Source organism: Phoca vitulina, unplaced genomic scaffold (assembly GCF_004348235.1).
Source record: "Phoca vitulina isolate PV1807 unplaced genomic scaffold, GSC_HSeal_1.0 scaffold2, whole genome shotgun sequence".
Taxonomy (NCBI): Eukaryota; Metazoa; Chordata; class Mammalia; order Carnivora; family Phocidae; genus Phoca; species Phoca vitulina.
Window position 1 is genome coordinate 87,050,692 of NW_022589705.1, and position 19,739 is coordinate 87,070,430.

Consider the following 19,739-nt stretch of genomic DNA (forward strand, 5'->3'; position numbering starts at 1 on the left):
GCCTTTTTTAGAGATCGGGCTCAGGTGCGGCGACTTGCTCCCGGTCCTCCACGTAGCAAGCGGCAGCGCCGGGACCCCACCTCGGGTTCGCGCTGCCGCTCTCTCCGGGATGCGCCGGCCCAGCAGCAGCACCAGTTCCGGGTCCGCGCGGGAGAGCGCGCGTGCACCGGGCGGGGAAGGCAGGGCCTGACCCCTCCCAGCCCCAGCGCCTTCCGCGTCCGCGCCGGGGAGGTCCGCGCGCACGGTCCCGCAGCCGCCCACGCCTCTGCAGCCCTAGGGCCGGAGGTGGGGCGTGGGTGCGGACGGAAGCCCCCCCCTCCCCGCCCTGTCCTCGCGTCCCGCGCCGGCCCGCCCACCCCTCCGGCCGCTGCGCCCCGCCTCGCCCCCCTAGCAGGCCCCGCCCCACACTTCCCCCCTTCGGCGCTCCTCCCCCCGCGCGGCGCTCCATACTTGGCGATCGCCGCGGCCCTGCACGCTCATTGGCCGAGAGCCGGGTGCGTGGGGGCGGGCCCAGGCCCGGCCGGGGCGGGGAAAGAAGGTGGCGGCGGCCCGGCGCGGGGGGAGGGGGGCGCTGACCCGGATGTTCACTCCTGGGCACCCGGGGAAGTGGAAGCGCCGGGCCCTGCTGCGGGGGGGAGAGCCACAGACGCCGGGACCGGGACCGCCGCCGCCGCCGCCACCATGGTAAAGGCCCGACGTCACTCTCTCCCAGGCCCGGGGGCCCCGCCGGAGCTCGCGTCTCCCCTGTCCCCGCTTCCCCCCACCCTTAGCCCCGGGCCCGAGCAGGGTGGGTCCCCCGGGTGGGGGAGGGGCGGGGTCCCGGACCCAGGTGGACACCATCGCTGCCGGCTCAGGAGGGGGCTGCCGGCACGGGCAGCTGGGCTGGGCAGCGACCCTGCCTCCCTCTCCCAGCCCCCGCCCTTGGCTCAAGCTGGAGTCCCACTCTCCGCCTGTCGGTCAGGGTAGTCTCCCCCATAGCCCAGGCTAGACCCCCCTAGACCCGTGGTCCATGCCAGGCACCCCCTCCGTTGACCCAGGGGGGGTCCCCCTTCCTCCTGCCCACGGCCCGGGCTAGGTCCCCTTTCCCCGTCCCCACGGCCGGGGTAGGCCGTCGTTTCTCCCTCCCGTGGCCCAGGCTGGGCTCCCCTCCCTGCGGTTCGGTTTAGGCCTCTGTCCCTCTCCGTTTCTTCACCATGGTTTCAGTCTGGACACCAGTCAGCCCCTACTCCAGTGGCCTCAGTCTAGATTTGTTTCCCCGCTCTTCCGTGGCTTCAGCTTGAATCTTCTCTTCCCTCCTTGGCCTTGGTCTGGACCTCCCCTTCTCCGCCCGCGGCCCTGGCCTGGACGTTAACCCCCGCTATCCCCTTCCCCAGACTTTCCACCGCTCTTAGCGTAGCCTGCGTCAGCCCCCCTCGGTCCCGGGCTCTACCCTCCTTCCAGGGCCCTGCGCTCTGCCCTGCCCCCGACCCGGGTGGTCCCTCCCCTCTACCCGGGGAGGACCTTTGCCGCCTCTGGGAAGCAAGGGGAGCGCTCCTGCCCGGGGGAGGAGGAGGGTGGTCCCGGAGCTGTGCCTTCGCAGGTGGAGGGTTGCCTCCTCCTGGGGAGGCCGCCTGGAGCGAGCGAGGGAAGGGCGGGCACCTGTGTGCCCGGAAGGCAGGAAGGCAGCGCGGCGCTCTGCAGGCCCTTTTCGCGGCCGCTGCCTCCTTGCCGAGGGTGCGGTGCCTGCGGGGCGTCGTGCCGGGGCCTGAGTGGGAGCCGAGAGATGAGGGTAGGGGGAGCCGACAGGACAGGAATGAACGCACAATCGCCCTTGTGAGGCTGCAGCCCTTGGGGGGGCCGCTGGGCCGCGAGGCCAACATACGGCCTGGACACGATGCACCCCAGCAGGCGCAGCCTCCCTTTCCCCCTGAACTGTCAGCTCGTGAGGGTTGGAACTGCTGATTATGGAGGTGCCTCGGATCAGGTGAGCCAGATTCCGAGAAGGAGAGAGAGCAGGAGAGCGAGCGAGCCAGCTAGTTCCGCTCGTAGTGTTTTGATAACGACGGCCTGTGCTCTGGGTTCTCTGCATGGCTTGAGGTTTCACCTAGGCCTCCACAAGTTCACTTACCTCCACTTTGCAGCCTTCTGCAGGGCAGGCTCACCACCCAGATTGGCAGGGCCAGAGGGCTTCTGCCTTAACATGGTCAAGGAACCTTTGGAGATGGGCTAACTGAGCTCAGGCCATCCACCTGCTCCTTCTGCCCAGTGCTGGCAGGTGCTTGCATGTGAACTTTGGGCCCCGAAGTGTTTTGAGGATCTCAGTTTCTTGTTTAATGAAGTGTTGTGGCTGCTGAACCAGGATGACTAATTAAGGGTGGCTAAGTTTTTTCTTGCTGCCTTCCTGTATATTGATTTAAAATGTGGCTTATGCCATTTTTTAATGCTATTGGACTTCTTCAATGTTTGTGTTGTCCGGAGGTGGCCCCACCCCAGGTCTGGGTGGGGAAGTACTCCAGGACAGTTTTGGGTGAGGACTGTGAAAGTGGAGTGAGGTTTTATAAATTTGATCTTAGGGCAAAAGCAGGGGAATGTGGGTCCGGTGGCCAGGTGGGCTGCTTAGGGCAGCATATCTGGCAGGGAGGGGCATCTTGGCTTAGCTCCGATTCTCCAAAGGTAATGGGAAATGCCCGTCATGACCCAGGAGGAGGACAGTGACATACTATGCTTCTCAGAAGTCCTGTATTTGGGTTTTATTTGGACAGTCAAAACTGTGGAAGGGATGGAGGAAAAGGTCTAACATTTCTTGAGGACTGCTGGGTGCCTGGCACCATGCTGAGCAGTCCACCTGTATGAGCTCCTTTAACCCGCATAGAACCCTTGGAGGTAGTTGCTGTCCTCCTTTTACAGGTGAAGCTGCTGCTTAGGACGTGGAGTAACTTAAGGTGTTGCTCGGTCGGTGAAAGCACGTCTGGCAGGCTCTAACCTCCATCTTCCCCACTGTCCCAGGCTGCTTCTATGGTGGAAGATAGAAAGGACACTGTTTAGAAAACAGAATAATGGGGTACTCAGAGATGGCAAGGGAGAAGCCGTGTTCACTGACTATTGGTTGTGTTCTGGGTCCTTTACGTAAGAGACCTCGCCTAGCAGTGCAATAGTCAGATGGTGGTAGAGGCGTATCTGGCTCCGGGCCAGGGCATGAGCTCGTTGAGGGCAGGGGGTTTTCTCTTGGGTTTTCCATGGCTGCACCCCTGGGGCCTAGAACATCACCTGACACTGAAGGAAATGGCTTGGAGTGCTCTTTTTTGGGGTGCGTCTATATATCCATGAACTCGGCCACTTGTATTTTCATACTCGTTCTCTCAGTAACTTGTTCTTAGTATCCCCTAGGCTTACAAGTAATTTCTGACTGCTTATTGTCAGATTGATCCCTTACATGGATACTCTAATAATCCAGACTAGACAGTTGCGCTAGGACACGAGTGGTGGTGTGGGGTTGTACAATAGGTAAATGAGTTAAGGCCACTGTGGTTTTTATTTTCAGTAGGTTTGATGGTAGAGAAAACAGCTAGCTCTCCATTATCCATGGAGGGAAATAGCAGTTTGAGAATCTAAAATGCGTTGGACTTTGGAGTAAATTCCATGATTTTTGTTGGCTTCAGTTAAGTGCACAGGCAAATGAAATTTATTTGCCTGCATTCCCTTAGTAGGTAACAATCTTACGGCTGTAAACTCTTTACAGTTTCAGAACACTTTTCCTTACACAGCTGTAGCTTCTAACTTGGGAATGAGTGTTCTTTTTTTTTTTTTAAGATTTTATTTATTTGAGAGAGAGAGAATGAGAGAGAGAGAGAGCACAAGAGGGGGGAGGGTCAGAGGGAGAAGCAGACTCCCTGCTAAGCAGGGAGCCCGATGTGGGACTCTGTCCTGGGAATCCAGGATCATGACCTGAGCCGAAGGCAGTCGCTTAACCAACTGAGCCACCCAGGCGCCCAGTGAGTGATCTAACTTAAGAGTTCTGAGTCCAGTGCCAGTTGGTGGAGCTGTAGCGGTGAAAGGACAGGCGGACCCCTCAGGAGTTGTGCTGCAGCTCACAGATGGTTTTGCCTGACAGGAGTTGATAGGAAAAGCCTGTCATATTGTTGCAAGGTGAAACAATATAGTTGACACTAATGTATCTTGACTGGGCTCCTGGAGTGGATGAGAGACCGTTCAGCGCAGACTCCACACTATATACAGCCCTGTTCATTTAAACCCAACTAGCCTTTTCGGTGGAATGCTTGAAAAAGGTAGCCAACAATCGATAGCTTGAGATTGAGATGATAAATCATAGTTTGAAAGCAGATATTCCTATTTATAACTCGCAAGTCCAATGCTGCTTTTATATTCCATGGGTGAGAGAAGAGGACCCGTGACTGACAGCCCAGGGAGATGGGAGCCAGGCAGGTACATAGACCCCCAAGACTCCTGCTTCCCAGGCTGGGGAATGCTGGCCAATAGGCAAATACAGAGGCGCCTTAGCGGGGGTACCGGAAGCTACAGGATAAGGTTAATTTTGTGTCCATTAAGTGTCTTGTCTGCACAGCTTTGTGTTGACGCAGTGATGAGCAAGACAAGGGTCCATCCCTCACAGCTTACATTGTTGCAGGGGGAATGTCACTCTTACCTAAAATTTAAGGGGGAAGAGCCTTGTTGATGGGAGGGCAAGCCATTTGCATGAGACATGGCAGGAGATTTAAGAGAAAGTGGGGGCTTGTGCCAGGTTTCACCCCCAGACCTTTGGGAGTGTGTCTGTTCTTCCCGCTGCCGTAACTGTGGAAGCGAATTGCACCGCACACCGCCTGTTTGTTCCTCTGTGCACCAGCAGCCCTCCTACCCGGCGCCGTGGGAGTCCGGCCCTTCTGACCTGCGTAGCTGCCATTGATGGAGGATCTACTGTGATCCAGAAACGTGGCTTAGATGATACCTCCTCCCGCATTTTACTTACACGGAACCTGAAGCTTGAGAGGTTGAGTGACCCATGTGAGTGGCGTGCCTGGGACTCAAAGCTAGGTCCCTCTGACTCCTGTGCTGGACACTCATTCTGTGTCTCAGAAGCTGTGAGCAGAAGGGCCCGTAGCACAGGATCTGGGCCCGTTGCTCTTTGCAGCAGATCCCAGCAGTGAGAGTCGGGTGTGGAAGGCCAGAGGATGCAGCTGCGAGGTCACCCACATTAGGACCAGCTAGAGCGATGCCATTTCTAACCCTAAGCTTTTAGAGAGTTGTGTTTCCGCGTAAGGAGGTGGAGATGTACATTTTTAGGGCACCAGCCATGTGCGTGAACTCTGCTCTGCTGGGAGAATCCGTGCCTCAGCCCCACCAGGACGGCTCAGCCTTCGGAGGGAGGCAGCACAATATAAGCAGTTAGGACGTAGAGCCAGACTGCCTTAGGATAATAACAGGACCTCCTCATGAGGCTTGTTTTGAGGATTAAATGAGACCGTACGCGTGAAGTCCTTCCAACAGCATCTGGCATGTAATTATATACATACTCATCATTATTATCCTCATCACCACATTACAGACGAGGTTCAAAGGGTATGTGGTGAGTCCCTCTGTTAGCTGTTAAGTGGAGGAACTAGGTTTTCTGACTCCAGATACAGACCCCTTTCCTCTACTCCTGCCTGCCTGCAGGAGTTTGCTTGGCCTTGGGCTGTGCCGTGAACGAAGAGCTTCCCTAATAGAGCCCGAGGCTCTACTTCACCCCAAATAAAGGCTCCCTGTGCACGGGACACCGCGTGTTGTCACGGCCTGATGCTGTATATCTCCGGTTTGGATGCCCTGTCTGTGCCTGGTGGAGCCCCTTGTGAACTGAGTCCTTGCGTTCTTCCCAGGCTGGAAGAAGAGGGTCAGGACTGGGGACAGAGCATGTGAGCTCCGTGACAGCAGGGCCCTTGTCTGTTTGGTTCCCGCTAACCACCCCACACCTTGCACTGGTCGCCTGAGAGTGAATGCGTGGTGAGAGCTGAGAGTGGTTGTCCTTTGTTTGCTGCCTGCTCCTTGGAACATGGGCTTTGGAGTTGGGCGCGTGTGGGTTGGAGTCCTGCATCTGCCACTCAGCTTGTGATCTGAAGTGGGGGTTCTCATCTCCGTCGATCTCAGTTTCTTGATCTGTAGCATGAGGATAACGTTTTATAGGGATACCGGGAGAAAGATGGGGAAAATTGTAAGCACTTAGTCCAGTGCTTGGCACACAGTAGGTGGCAGCTATGATTATTATGTCTTATTCTGCGTACTGGAGAGTAAGGGACACAAATAGCCATAATCCCTGTCCTCTAATCCAGAAAGGGACACAGGATGCATCCAAAAAGTTGAGTGCAGCAGGAAGGACAGAGTATAGAAAAGGCTTAATTAGCATGGGGAACTTGTCTGCTTGGCCTGCATTCCACTTCCTCCAGGAAGCCCTGCAGACCACTTCAGCCCACAGGCAGCTTGGGTGGGGGCTGGGTGTGAAGCCCAGCGAGACCTTGCCCAGGCAGAAGGACAGGGTGGGGTGCAGTCAGGGAGAGGCCATTCTAGGCACTGCCTGGAACAAAAGCAAAGTTCAGGGGTACAATCAGCCCTGAGTTTGGAGATCAGCCACAGAGTAGACAGAGTGAGTGGGGATGCCTCAGTCCCGGGAGTCAGTTGGGGAGCGCCAGAGTTGCTAAGCTAAGGAGTTTGCATTTGATCTGGGACAGTGTGGAGCCAGTTAAATATTTGACAGGGCAGGTAGAAATTTGAGGAGGCTGGCAGAGTTGTGGTATTTTAGGAAGCGTCATCTGGCTGTGGTGTGCACAAAGGCCCCGAGAGGTGAGAGATGGGAGGGAGGCATCCGCCAGCACCAGTCTATGAGGTTATGGGGGTCCCAGCCCCTGTGAGGCCATAGGTATAAAAAGGAACACATGGTTGAAAAAGATAAAGATAGGAAAGCAGAGTGAGATGCCATGATTTACCGTCTTTTACCGCCTCTGGAGCTGCGGGGGACGCTTCTGCCCCCAGAGCTCCCTGGTTAGGCATTCTGATAGGATGCTTATCATTGATCCAACTGCTATTTCTGGTCAGTTTAAATCCTAGATAGTAGTGACTGCAAAGCCTTGATATCCTATTAATAACCGAGCAGGGATTTTAGTCTGGTTAGCCCAGCAATCCTTCTGTATCTGCGGGTGGCACCCAGTTCTGCTCCTCTCACGCGGCCTTAGGCTCTGGGCAAACAACCGCCTAAGACAGCCAGTCCCCCGAGGGGGGTGGAGGCTCTGCATGGTGGCTGGAATAGTTATTATTCACTACTTTTTAATACCCAAAGCAACCCTTTGAGGCAGGTTGTCACATTACCCTCATTACGCAGGTGAGTGAGAACCTAAGCCTGACTCTGCAGTCTGACCCCAGAGCCCGTGCTCTGGACCCTCAGCGCTGCTGCGTCCAAGGTTTTTTTCCATCCAGCCATTCGTTCCACGGATGCTCACGGAGCCATCAGACAGACCTAGTAGAGTATGACTCTTACGTAGAGGAGGCAGATGGAGACAGGGAAAGCTAAGATTCTGACAGCCTGGGGCACAAGCAGAACCAGCGTGGTGGAAGTCCACAACAGAAGGGCTTGAGCTTCAGGGAGCCACTCGCTTTCCCTTCTCCCTTCTCCCTGCTTTCTCCTGGTCGCACCCCGTGTCTGACATGTCTGGAAACCTGTGCAAGGGAGTCTTCCTCTGCAACTTTCTAGTGATAAGTCCAGTAGCCCTGTTTCTTCCAAGACAGCAGTCCCAGTGGCTCGCGTCGACCTGCCCCAGGGTGGAGTGAGTCTGTGTGTGGTAAGTGTGGATGGTGCCTGGCACTCCGTAAGTATAGCAGGAGTGTTGGCCGTGACCTGATTGTTTGATGAATATGCATGCTTGCTAGGTGGTGGCTCACAGAACCTCCCAGCCAGCCTGGAAGGCAAGTGTAGCCCCAGTTCTGCTGAGAGCCCAACAAGTGGAGTCCCCTGCTAAAGGCTGGCAGTCTTAAGGGCTTGCTACCTGGTGTTTTCTGGCCACGAGGATCTTACCACACTGCAGTCTGCCGGCAGTCGTTGCTCCTGGCTCAGCCCCTGAACGTCCCCACCCACTGCTTCAGCTGCTTGCGAAGGCTTCCTGTTCCAGCCCTGAACTCCTCAGGGCGCTTCAGAGCTAGGACCTGCTCAGAGACCGTTATGTTAGTATTATCTGGGCTTACTGTTTCAGAGGTTTCTCTAAGGTTCAGGCAGAGGACTCACTCACCGTTTACCAGGTGAAATGTCTTTAAAATATTAAGGTTATGAAAAGATGCTTTTGCATGTACTCTTTCTGCTGGGCTGAGTAGCAAGCAGCCTCCCAGTGGAATTGTGTGTTTTCTGGTGGTAGCAAATGTCCTCATCCTTATCTGCACCCGTGATCAGTGGACGGAGGGTTCGGGATTGGCTCACTCACATCTGATGTTGCTACACAAGGTTCTCTGCGGTGAGGCTTTGGCCCTGAAAGGGGTATGTCTGATTTTACAGGGATGGGCTTCCTGCATATAGAGTTTTGTGCTAAAAAACTGAGAGGGGGAGCTTTTATCCACCACACCCTCCTGGTGAAAAATCTGATTTTAGGCACTGTGGTCACTGAAGAAGATACTCTTGAATTTCTCTCTGTCTCATCTCTGGCTTTGATTTTTTTTTTTTTTTAAATTTAAAGATTTTATTTTTAAGGAATCTCTACACCCAACGTGGGGCTTTAACTTAGAACCCCAAGATTGTGATCTAGAGTCACATGCTCGTGACTGATCTGGCTTTGTTTTTATCAGTCCTTTCCTTCTCCTCACCTCCTGGGCAGCGTATAGTTGCTGGGGCTGGATGTGGACCGGTCACTGAGGAACACACACCCCTCCACAGCAGGGGCCGGACTCTTTGCTCTTTCAGAATGTCCAGCACGGGCTGTCCTTGCTTCCTTGTCTGTCCTCCTCCTGACAACTCCTGTGTTCAATCTCTTTCGGCCGTAGCGGGCGTGGACCTCTGGTTGTCCTGAGATTTGAGCCCTCTGACTTGGCCTTCAGGAGTGCCCTTGTGCAGCGGGAATTGGAGGTGTCCGAGTTAGCAGTCTTCATCCCGTAGGTTATTAGGTATTCCTTCCTGGGTTCTCCATGAGTCTGCAAAATGTGCCTGCCTTCTGCCGCTGTCTCTGCTATATGCACACAGTCACTACCTTTAATTCTCTCAACCCAACCCTGTGACGGTCGTTTTCTCATTGCCCCGATGAGGAAACTGAAGCTCAGAAAGGTTTAGGAGCTTGCTGAAAGGACCCCAGCCAGTTAGTGGCAGAGTTAACGTCCCGAGGGCCCATCCCACTCAGAAGTGCATGCTTACCGAATTCTGCTATCCCGCCTGTCCCGCATGGACTCACCAGGATGCTTACTTTATAGATGAGGAAGCAGAGGTTCACGTGCAGGTATCAGCCATGGTGGCTGAAGTCTGGGTTTAGACCTTAGAAGGTTTTGTTGGTTCAGGCTGTTAAAATGAAAGTGGATGGATCTTTCTGAGCTGTGGTCTGTTTTTGGAAAGCTACCTGCTAAGCCTTCGAGTGGCAGGTAGGTCCTAGCCTGCCATCAGTAGGCTCGCGGCTTGGCTTTTTGGGTAGGACAGTGGTTCTTTGTGCATATCCTAGTGATTGTGACAGCCTCCCACTGACAACTGTTGGTTGAACAAAACCTTGCAGGACTCCCTTGGCATTTTCCTGTGAAGCCCCAGCCCAGCCCTGGGCGCCACACGCAGCGGCGGGTTGCAGGGCCTCTGAGGGGAAGGAGCATAGTGGCCCGTTTCAGTAGTTAATTTGACCTTGAGCAGCTTCAGTTGGTGACCCTCACGAAGCCTCAAGTTGTTTCTTACCCTTAGGAAGGAAGATGGAACAATAAGTGCCCCCTCAGTGTGAATGCCATCGCAGTGTTCTGCTGTCTCCAGCACGTGGGCCATTGCTCCGTAGTGTTTGTTGAACGAAAGAATGTCTGGTAGGCCCTTAGCGAATGTGCGTCTGGCCGTGAGGAGTTAGTGTTGGGCTCCTCCTTGTCAGTGTCACTTTAGGTAGAGGTGACAAGAACAGAAGGAGCTGAGCAAGGCCCCCCTCCGAGATTGGCTCAGTGCGCCCTTCAGCTGTTCAGGCCACTCTGGTGTTGAAGGTTGTCTGGAGGCGCTGGTGGGATCAGGGCTTGGTGGGAACAGTGATCCTCATGGCTCTGACCCTCGCTGGTGGCCCTGCACGTGTGGGCACTGAGCACTTGGTGCCGTCACATGACCGGCCTGGAGTTCCCGAATGATCCCGGGCAGTCTGGGTTCCGGAGCGCAGGGGCAGTGAAGGGCAGGGTCTGGAGCCCACGTTCAGATCCCAGCCTGCAGATGTGGGCGGCTTCTTTCACTCCCGGCCTCAGTTTCCTTGTTTGTGAAATGGTAAAAATGAAAGCATTTCTCATGGATTTTTCGAGGGTTAAATGAGTTAATACATGTGAAGCCCGACGCGGTAACATTATTATTGTGAATATTAAATTAGTAACGAGATGGTGGTGTTATCCGTGCCGTGGACTCTTCAAGTGCTGTTAGAGCCCGAAGAGACGTCAAAGTGGAAACTCCCTTTGCTTTGTGTTGGAAGGAGTTTAGACTTTGTGTTGCGGCTTATCTTGCAGGGAAGTGTTCCTGCTCCCAAAGCTCACTGGAAATTCAGTTACGGGCCTTGCCCTGATGCACCTGACTGTCCGTGAACAAGTTGTTTGAAATGGTGCTTTTGTTCCAGGTTATAATAAAAGTCACTCTTCTGGAAAATGTCTGAGTTTTTTTTTTTTTTTCTTTCTCATGGCACGAGTGGCCAACCCTGGAGTGCCAGTCACATTTGGTATCCAGGGCCTTGAGGGGAGCAGGGCATGGTGCTAATCAGTGATGCTTGCACCTCGTCATTCCTACCCCCTTGCACCCCCACACTGTGGTTATTTTCTGAGCCATTTTCTTCTCTTCTGAAGATGGCAGGGGTTCATAGGTGCTCCCATCTTCTGCTAACCAGTGCTACATTTGTGAGCTGCCACAGACCTGCAAGACTTCACTGCCTCAGGGGCTGAATGTTTTAAGGGCATGTGTTGATTTTAAGGTAGAGTGTTGGGGTTTAGGGAGAAAGGAGGCAAGATAAAAGAAAATGGGCGGATAAAACACTTGTTGGAAGTCAGCCTGGTAAGGTATAGTGGAAGGAGACTCCTGGCTCTGATTCCTACTCTGGCTGCCTATGAACTGTGTGAGCTTGAACTAGTCATAGTCACTTCATCTCTCTGAGCCTCACCTTTCTGAGCTGTAAAATGGGCATAATAGCTGCCTCTTCACAAGAACAGTGTGCATGAAGTGCTGTAGTTCAGGCCTCCTGTGTAAGCATTTAATACAGGTTCATTGCTATCTGTAGGAACTTCATCATTCATCATGTAAATTAGCACCATTCCACGGGGAAGAGAATTGAGTTGAATCTAAAAATCCCTGGATTGAGGAAACCATCCATCTAAAAAGCAGATGTAATGATGACACTGAGGGGCGGCCCTGACTTTCTGGCTTCCAGGGGCCTTGCTCTTGGACCAGACAGCCCTCTGCACATCGGCTTAGAGGATTTATCACGCAGGGGAACTTGCACTGGGCCAGCCTGTGTGCTGAGCACTATGGATACCATCTCAGGTAATCTATACCATAGCCCATTTTGATCGTGCACTCCCAAAACGTTTTTGCAGATGTGGAAATGGAGGCCTAAGAAGATAAGAGCTAGCAAGGAACAGAGCTGGTCTTTAAACTCGGTCTTCTGATTCCAGGTTCCAGCCATTAGTACTCAGGGAAGGCTGGTCCGAGGATGTTGTTTTTATGTACAGAGGAAAGTCTTTATGTTGATGGTTCTTCTAACCAGTGTTCTTTAGTGCTTTTGTACATTTTGCAGCTCAAAGCACGCTGTGTGTTAGATGGCTGCCCCTGGTTCTGCTTTGATGACTTGGAGTTCATCTTAAGATGCTGCAAGAATGAGGGATGCCTAGGTGGCTCAGTCAGTTAAGCATCTGCCTGCGGCTCAGGTCATGATCCCGAGGTCCTGGGGTCGAGTCCTGCCTTGAGCTCCTTGCTCAGCGGGGAGCCTGCTTCTCCCTCTCCCCCACTCGTGCTTGTGTGCACTCTCTGTCTCTCTCCCCCCCCATCCGGCCCAGATAAATAAATAAAATCTTAAAAAAAAAAAGATGCTAAGGAATGAGCTTGCAGTGGTTGTGGTTCTTCATTTAAAAGGGAGCCTTGTTTCCCACACAGTAACTGCTAACCTGTAGTCAGGGTTTGGAATCACTGCTGAGACCCTGAGCGCCCTATAGTCTTTCTTTCTGCCTGCCCCATCTCCTCTGTTCTGTGCACATCCAGGTGGACTCTGAAATAATGCAGTGTGGGGATATAATAACTGTTATATATATATGACCAAGCTAGCATTTGAATTTGGGACCAGCGTACTCCATGCCCTGGCTGTGTTATACCTGCAGCGAGGGCCAGAGACAAGCAGAGAGGCTATAGTCGTCTGCCTACCTACAGAACCGACGGAATTAGTCCATCCCCAAGAGGTAAAGCCAAATAAAGATACTGAAAGAGGTTCCTGACCTCAGAGAGCTGAGAGCGCTAGGCTGTGGATGTCAGCACCTGTCTGCAGGATGGGCCTCCAGTTATGGTAGGCTCTATTCCTTCTCGTCTTATTTGGCACTAGGTGATATGCCTGGAAAATGGGTCCAGTCTTCACATTTTCTTAACAACCTTGATTTCTTCATTCTTCCTTTAAATCACTTCCTCCAGAAGTGATAATGTAGAATTCCCTCGTCCTTTTGCCTACCATAAAACTGGTACCATAAAGCTGTAAGGCTTTCTCAACCCTTTTGGCCGCAGACTGTGTGGTTTCTGAGCTTGCTGAATTCCAGATGGAGAGCACACAGGAGCATCCTGGGACTTTTCGCCAGGATCCTGCTTTTATTTTGATTCCACAGTATCTGTTTGGTACATATTGATTGTTGGGGAGGCATTTCTTGAAATAACAAGCGAGAACTGGTTGCCATGGTCCCCAAGGAAGGGCCCTCCCATCATGTGACTAATTGGCAGAACGTGGACACATAAATAGAGTGTTGGATCTCCATATGATGAGCTCAGAGTGCCTTGTGAGCCATTGAATTAACTGATAAAATCCCAGGAATTGAATTCCATAACATGCCAGAATCTCTCAGGACAGGAAAGAAACGATTTCCAAGCCTCAGGTGCTGGCTGTGTGTTGTAACAGTACAAGCAGATTCTAAGTCAGCTGAAGCATTCAGCAGGCCCTCCGAGTCAATAAGGAAGGCGCTAGCATCTGTTGCTCCCTACTTTACTTAGCACTTAACATGCATTATCCTCGTCAGTTCCCAGATTTCTCCTAAGAATGGGATCCTGTGAATTTAGGACTTTTTGTAAATCATAATTATGGAAATTTAGAGACCTTATGTAAATTGCTAATAAATGACAGAGCCGGTATTTGAACTGGCTGCTCTGACTTTTAAGCCTTTGCACGTAACCTCTGCCGTCATGGAATTTTGCTGCTCGTGCAGGGCTTGAGGCTTGTCCAAGATCCTACAGTAAATCATCAGTGCAGTTGGGTGAGAGTCCTGTGTCTGACACGCTAGCATCTGCACTCTACCGGTAGGCTTTTGTCTTTTCTGCTGCAAAAACTTGAGCGTGTTTGGAAACTCATCTTTGAACATGCTTCTCCAGTGATACGTGCAAAGATCACACTTTCCAACATGACATTGTGAGAGAGCTTCGTGGCAGTAGGGTAGACCAGCCCACAAAGCCAGCGCCCTTAATTAAAGAAGAAATCTAGGGACAGGTCTGGACTAAAACCTAGGTCCCTTTGATTTTAGCTCCTACTTTGTTGCCGTGTCCGTAAGGGACCACGATCGCAGTAGCCAGGCACTGGGGAAAGTGGATGTCCAACAGTCGGTTGAAAAATGGTGGTACAGTAGCATAATGGTATATAACACAGCCATTAAAATGTGATTGTGTCTGGATGGCTGGGTGGCTCAGTCGGTTGGGCGTCTGACTCTTGATCTCAGGTCCGGTCTTGTTCTCAAGGTTGTGACTTTGGGGCCCCACGTTGGGCTCCACACTGGGTGTGGAGCCTACTAAAAAAAAAATATGTGATAGAGTTGAGTAAAGCAAAGCCCTGAATCGGTCTGTTCTGCCCTCAGCTCTCTAGAATGTTCACGTTAGAATTTCCTCCTTGGGGTTGTGAGGATTCAGTAAATGACCGGTTTGCAGGCCCTTTACTGTGTCTATTAGTTGCAGTGGATATTGATTATTTACGTACACACACGTATGTATGTTTTCCCCTCCTTAGAGTCACTTCCTTAAAATAAATCCTCAGGAGTGGGTTGTAGGGCTAAGGAGGACAAGTGTTTTTCTCCCCACACACTCTTCCTGTCAGTTTGCCCTCCCAAGTGCTGTCCTGACAGCCTCTAGCTCCAGGCTGCCCTCCATGCCTCGCCAGCTTCGTTTCGTCAGCCTGACTTCCTGTTCTGGCTAAGCTGAGGGAGCTGCTTGTCTTCCTGCAGAAATGTCCTATCTAGGGTTAGCCTCCCTGGATTTTGTCACAGCCATCCATCGATTAATTTTTCTTTAAATTGCCTCTTTTTTTTTTTTTAACCTGAAGTTATTTAGGAGAGAAACTGTGTTGTTACCATAAATGGAAAACCAGTATCCAATGCCCCACGTAGAAAGTATACGTGGAAGTAGATGCCTCTAACTTCCGATATAAGAGATGCTTATCTGTGAACCACCTAAAATTGGTGGCCGCCAGAATCTGGCTGCTTTCTGCCTCTGGGCATCAGCTTGCAGATCCTGTGCTCTCTGCCAAGTCCTGGGGCACTTGGCTGAACGAAAGGGGGACCCCACCTTTAAGAGCTCACAGCCTGGTGGGGGAGACACATGGGCCATCTAGGTGGGCGTGAACACCAATGGCAGGGGCCCTGGGAAGCTTCCTGATCCCGTTCAGGGATCCCTTTGGAATGTGACAGTATTATTTTTTAAAGTTCGTAGTGTTATTCCTTTTATTAAAAAAGTATTATGTTCATTGTAGAAAAGTTGGGAAGTATAGAAAGGAAGGGAAAAAGTGGCCTACCAGCAGCTCCGGTTAGCCTTCTGGTGTTTTGCTTCAGTGTCTTTGTCTCTGCATGGTTTTTATTTTTTTATTTTTTATTTTTTTTTAAAGATTTTATTTATTTGACAGAGAGAGAGATAGCGAGAGCAGGAACACAAGCAGGGGGAGTGTGAGAGGGAGAAGCAGGCTTCCCGCCGAGCAGGGAGCCCGATGTGGGACTCGATCCCGGGACTCTGGGATCATGACCTGAGCCGAAGGCAGACGCTTAACGACTGAGCCACCCAGGCGCCCCTTTTTTTTTTTTTTTTTTTTTCTGCATGGTTTTTAAAGGTTTCTCATGGATTGCATTCATATTTCTGTGTTATTTATATGTCATGCTGTTTTTCACAATAATTTTCTTGTTATAACAGTGTCATGAATGTTTTAGATGACGAATATTTCAACTGGTTCAGACTGTCATTTGCTTAACCGTTCCCCTATTGTTGGATAAGTAGGGGTTAATTTTTCCTTAATGTTGAGCTGCAGTGAGGGTCTTCCTACTGGACTTTTTTTTTGGTCCTCCTTATTTGCTTATTGCATGCTATGACTTTGTTCCTGTAGGTTGTCTGAGGTGTGAACTCTCTCCTTGCCTGTGTGATTGTGTCTTGAGGTAGGAACTCTCTCCCCGCCTGCGCAATTGTGTCCTGAAGTATGAACTCTCTCCCTTCTTGTGTGATTGTGTCCTGAGGTATGAGCTCCCTTCCTACCTACGTATATACAGTCTATTGCCGTTGCTTGCAGTTGTCATTCTATGAAGTCACCGTGAACAGCCAATTAGCAAGTCCCGAACCATTGCTCCTAGGAGAAATGCAGGCTACAGTTCCTGGGATCCTCTGGTCAAAACATTTTTGTCATCTGATTAATGCATAACCGGAAAGACAGATACTGCATGGTATCACTTAAATGTGGGATCTAAAGAGATAAAAGTGAAACTTAGTCGAACAGTGGTTGCCAGGGGCTGGGGCAGGGCGGAAGTAGAGTTTGGTAAAAGGGCACAAACTTTCAGCTGCAAGAGGAATGAGGTCTGAGGATATAATGTGAAACATACAAGAAAAAAACCTTGTTTTATGTGTGTTTCTAGGTAAGGACACCTTTTGACACAGTTGGTTCTTTAACATTGCAGTCAGGACCAGCACCAGCAGCACGGTAACTCACATCTGGATGAAGCTCCTCTAGCACGTTCTCCTTAGTGGACACAGCCTTGTACTTGGGAACACTGGACAGCACTAGGCTGGGGCGCCATTTTTAGACCTCAATATCAACAAAGAGCAGAGAAATGTGGGAAAGGTGACACTACAGAGACCACGAGGGGGACTCTTGTTGACAGTGCAGGAGCTGAAACCAGGAGGGAGAGTGTTGCCTTGTTCCTCCTCAGATCCTGCGCATTGGGCATTCAGAGTTTTTGCCATTCTATGCATGTCTGGGAGTGACTGTGGAAGGGCCACGAGTATTGACCTGGGGGTTACAAACACATTTTAGTGAGTAGGCGAATTTGCAAATGTGGAATCCGCAGATAGTGAGAACCAACTGTACACACACAGTGCTGAACGAACCTAGTATGTGGCCGTGGTGTGTCTGCCTGGTGACATAGAGGTAGTTACAGTGATGTTTTTTTATTTTTTATTTTTTAATTCAATTAGCCAACACATAGTACATCATTAGTTTCAGATGTGGTGTTCAGTGATTCAGTAGTTGCACATAACACCCCGTGCTCATCATATCACGGGCCCTCCTTCATGCCCATCTCCCAGTTACCCCATTCCCCCCACCCCCCTCCCCTCCAGCATCCCTCAGTTTGTTTCCCAGAGTCAGGAGTCTCTCATGGTTTGTCTCCCTCTCTGGTTTCTTCCCATTCAGTTTTCCCTCCTTTCCCCTATGACCCTCTATGCTATTTCTTATATTCCACGTGAGTGAGACCATATGATAAAGTGATGATGTTTTAAAAACAAGATTTTAGGGTTGCCTGGGTAGTTAAGTGTCTGACTCTGATTTTGGCTCAGGTCATGATCTCAGAGTTTTGAGATCGATCCCCGAGTTGGGCTCCATGTTCAGGGTGGCATCTGCTTGGATTCTGTCTCCCTCTCTCTCTGCCCCACCCATCCGCACTCATGCTCTCTCTCTCTTTTGCTCTTTTTCTCTAAAATAAATCTTTTTTTTTTAAAGATTTTATTTATTTATTTGATAGAGACAGCGAGAGAGAGAGAGAGAGAGAGAGCACAAGCTGGGGGAGTGGGAGAGGGAGAAATAGGCTTCCCGCTGAGCAGGAAGCTCTATGCAGGGCTCGATCCCAGGACCCTGGGACCATGACCTGAGCCGAAGGCAGACACTTTAATGGACTGAACCACTCAGGCACCCCTCTCTAAAATAAATCTTAAAAATAAAAAATAAGATTTTAATAAAATTCTTCCACAAATTTTGATTTTTTTTATTGTTGTTTGTTGGGAGGGCAGTTGGGGGAAAGCATACTGCCTTCAAGTATTAGATCCATAGGAGTGAATCTTTCTCAAAGTCTGAGAAGAGTTGAGTGCTTGGTTGGGGGCTTCTGCCTCTTGGAGCGAGTTTGACTCCAATGTGATCATAACACCCTTGTGTCCCTGGTGATTGTAGATGAGCGTTTCATTCCTAGGACCTTTCGGGGTGGGTGGGTGCAACTCCAGAGCCCTCTGCCCAGCAGTGTCTTCAGCTACACGTCCAGCTTCTGACGCTGGTGTGGAAACAGAGGAGGGGAAGCATTACAAGGTATTTTGTGAATCCAAATTATACTTGAAACCAAAACAGCCCGAGGCTCTGAGGGGGACCCCCCCCCCACCGCCCCCGGATGTGGCAAAATAGAAAGGAGGGCCTGATTGTGGCATCTGCATCACTGAGGCAAGAGACCCAATTAAACATTCACAGCTGGCTCAAGTATCAGGAGCAGAGGAAGGCTACGTTGACAGCAGTTTTGGGGCGGGAAGACTGTTGGCTTGGGCTGGATGAGCTTGGGAGTGGGGCGCGTGGAGGCCCTCAGCTGCCGGTGCTCACTTCCTGTGTAAGAGCTGAGCTACCAGCGGGGTCCCACACCTCTGTTCCTCTCACTGCTTCACCTTGTCCTCTGGTTTCGTGCTTTAGCCTGTTGCCAGGGGGAGCCCAGCGTGGTGTGGGATGGGTTTCCTTCCTCGGCCATCTACCAGCACACGGTGCCATATTTTTATGCTACCTTGATCGTTATTTATTTAATGTTTTTCTTTAAATTGACTTGAGCCTAACACCTCAGTCTACTTTCACCTCTTTCTAAGCAGAAACATCTGTAAGGTCATGTTTGAGGTGCTAGTTACAGTTTTTTCTGTGCGTGTTCAAAATCGGTGAGCACTGGATCCCCTTTGTCCGTACCCCTCTAAAACCTCAGACCCCAGGGATCTGCACAGCACACGGGAAGTGGTGCAGGGGCGGCTCCAGGACCGTGGAGCCCTGAGTGCAGGCCACGTCTTGGCCCCTAATGGGCTGTGTGATCTCTGGCAGGGGAATTTTCTTCATACTGGACTGATGAGCACCAGGGTCCCTCCAGGTGTGAGAATTGTGGGCTGTGCCGCTCAGCGGTACCTCTGTGGTTTCCCAGCCCCTCAGACAGCAGCTCGGGACTCTGACCGGGACCCGTAATTCATTTGCTCAGAGAAATAGAGATTTAAAAATATTGCGGCTCAGGAACATTTTGTCTTCCCATGTGCTTCTCATTTTTATTTGGGTTTCAGCCCTCATGGCTTGTTAGCCAAGGAAGCAGCTTGGTCTGGCACAAAAAATAAGGCCTTGGGGCCTGACGGCATCCTGAACCCTTCCGTCCTGCTGGCCTCCCTCTCGAACGCGGCAGGCCTGTCGCGCTGTGGAGGAGGCCGGAGGCGCAGACCACTGTGGTATGTGACGTGGCTGTCGTGGTCAGTGTCACCTCTGGCCCAGGAACGGAGTTGTTCTGGGACACAGATGTCAAGGTCGGCTCCTGGAGCCACACCGCCTGGGTTTCTGTCCTTGCCCCTCCGTTTTCAGCAGTGTAGCTTTGGGTGTCATTTAACCCTGGGGCTGGTGCCCCATCGTAGTGTCTGTTGGAGGGTACACTAAGTAAAACAGGTAACGTGCCTGCCGTCGTACCCGGCATGTGGTAAGGGCTCCGGGCGTGCTGTCCTTGGCTCTGGTGTCAGATGGGTGGTGGCACCTGGGGTATAGTAAGCACTCAGTAAACAGTCACTGTTGTTTTTCCACTGACACAGTGGCTGGAGGGCTGGGGCAGGCGGTGCTGGCCTCTGGGGGGAGAGGACGTGATGATTTGGTACATTCGACTCTGGTTGGACCTGGGACTCCCCACTTCCCCGTCCCTTTAAGATTCTGTGCGTGTAGCTCGCTGACAGGAACCAGGCATTGGAAGCGGCCATCGGATGACCCCGCCCCGGCAGAGCCGGTACCCAGAGCTGTCCTCTGAGTCCAACCTTGAAAGAATTGTAACTCAGCTTTGGAATGGGCAGTACAATCCCAAGATTAAAAATAAAAACCCTTGCCTACAGTACTGTGTAATGAACAGTCTCCCTCCTGTCCTTG

The 19,739-nt window shown here is 51.7% G+C and overlaps 1 protein-coding gene across 2 annotated transcripts in view; it reads left to right on the plus strand.

Moving 5' to 3' along the window:
- The first annotated feature begins 559 nt into the window (after nt 1-559).
- CAPZB (capping actin protein of muscle Z-line subunit beta) overlaps nt 560-19,739 on the plus strand; it is a 128,692-nt gene continuing 109,512 nt past the window's right edge. The window contains exon 1 of one of the 2 annotated variants that reach the window (XM_032392363.1): nt 560-684. In XM_032392363.1, the coding sequence (XP_032248254.1) occupies nt 682-684 (3 nt within the window). In that variant the 5' untranslated portion in view covers nt 560-681. The remainder of the gene's footprint in view (nt 685-19,739) is intronic. The other variant, XM_032392374.1, reaches the window with a different exon arrangement.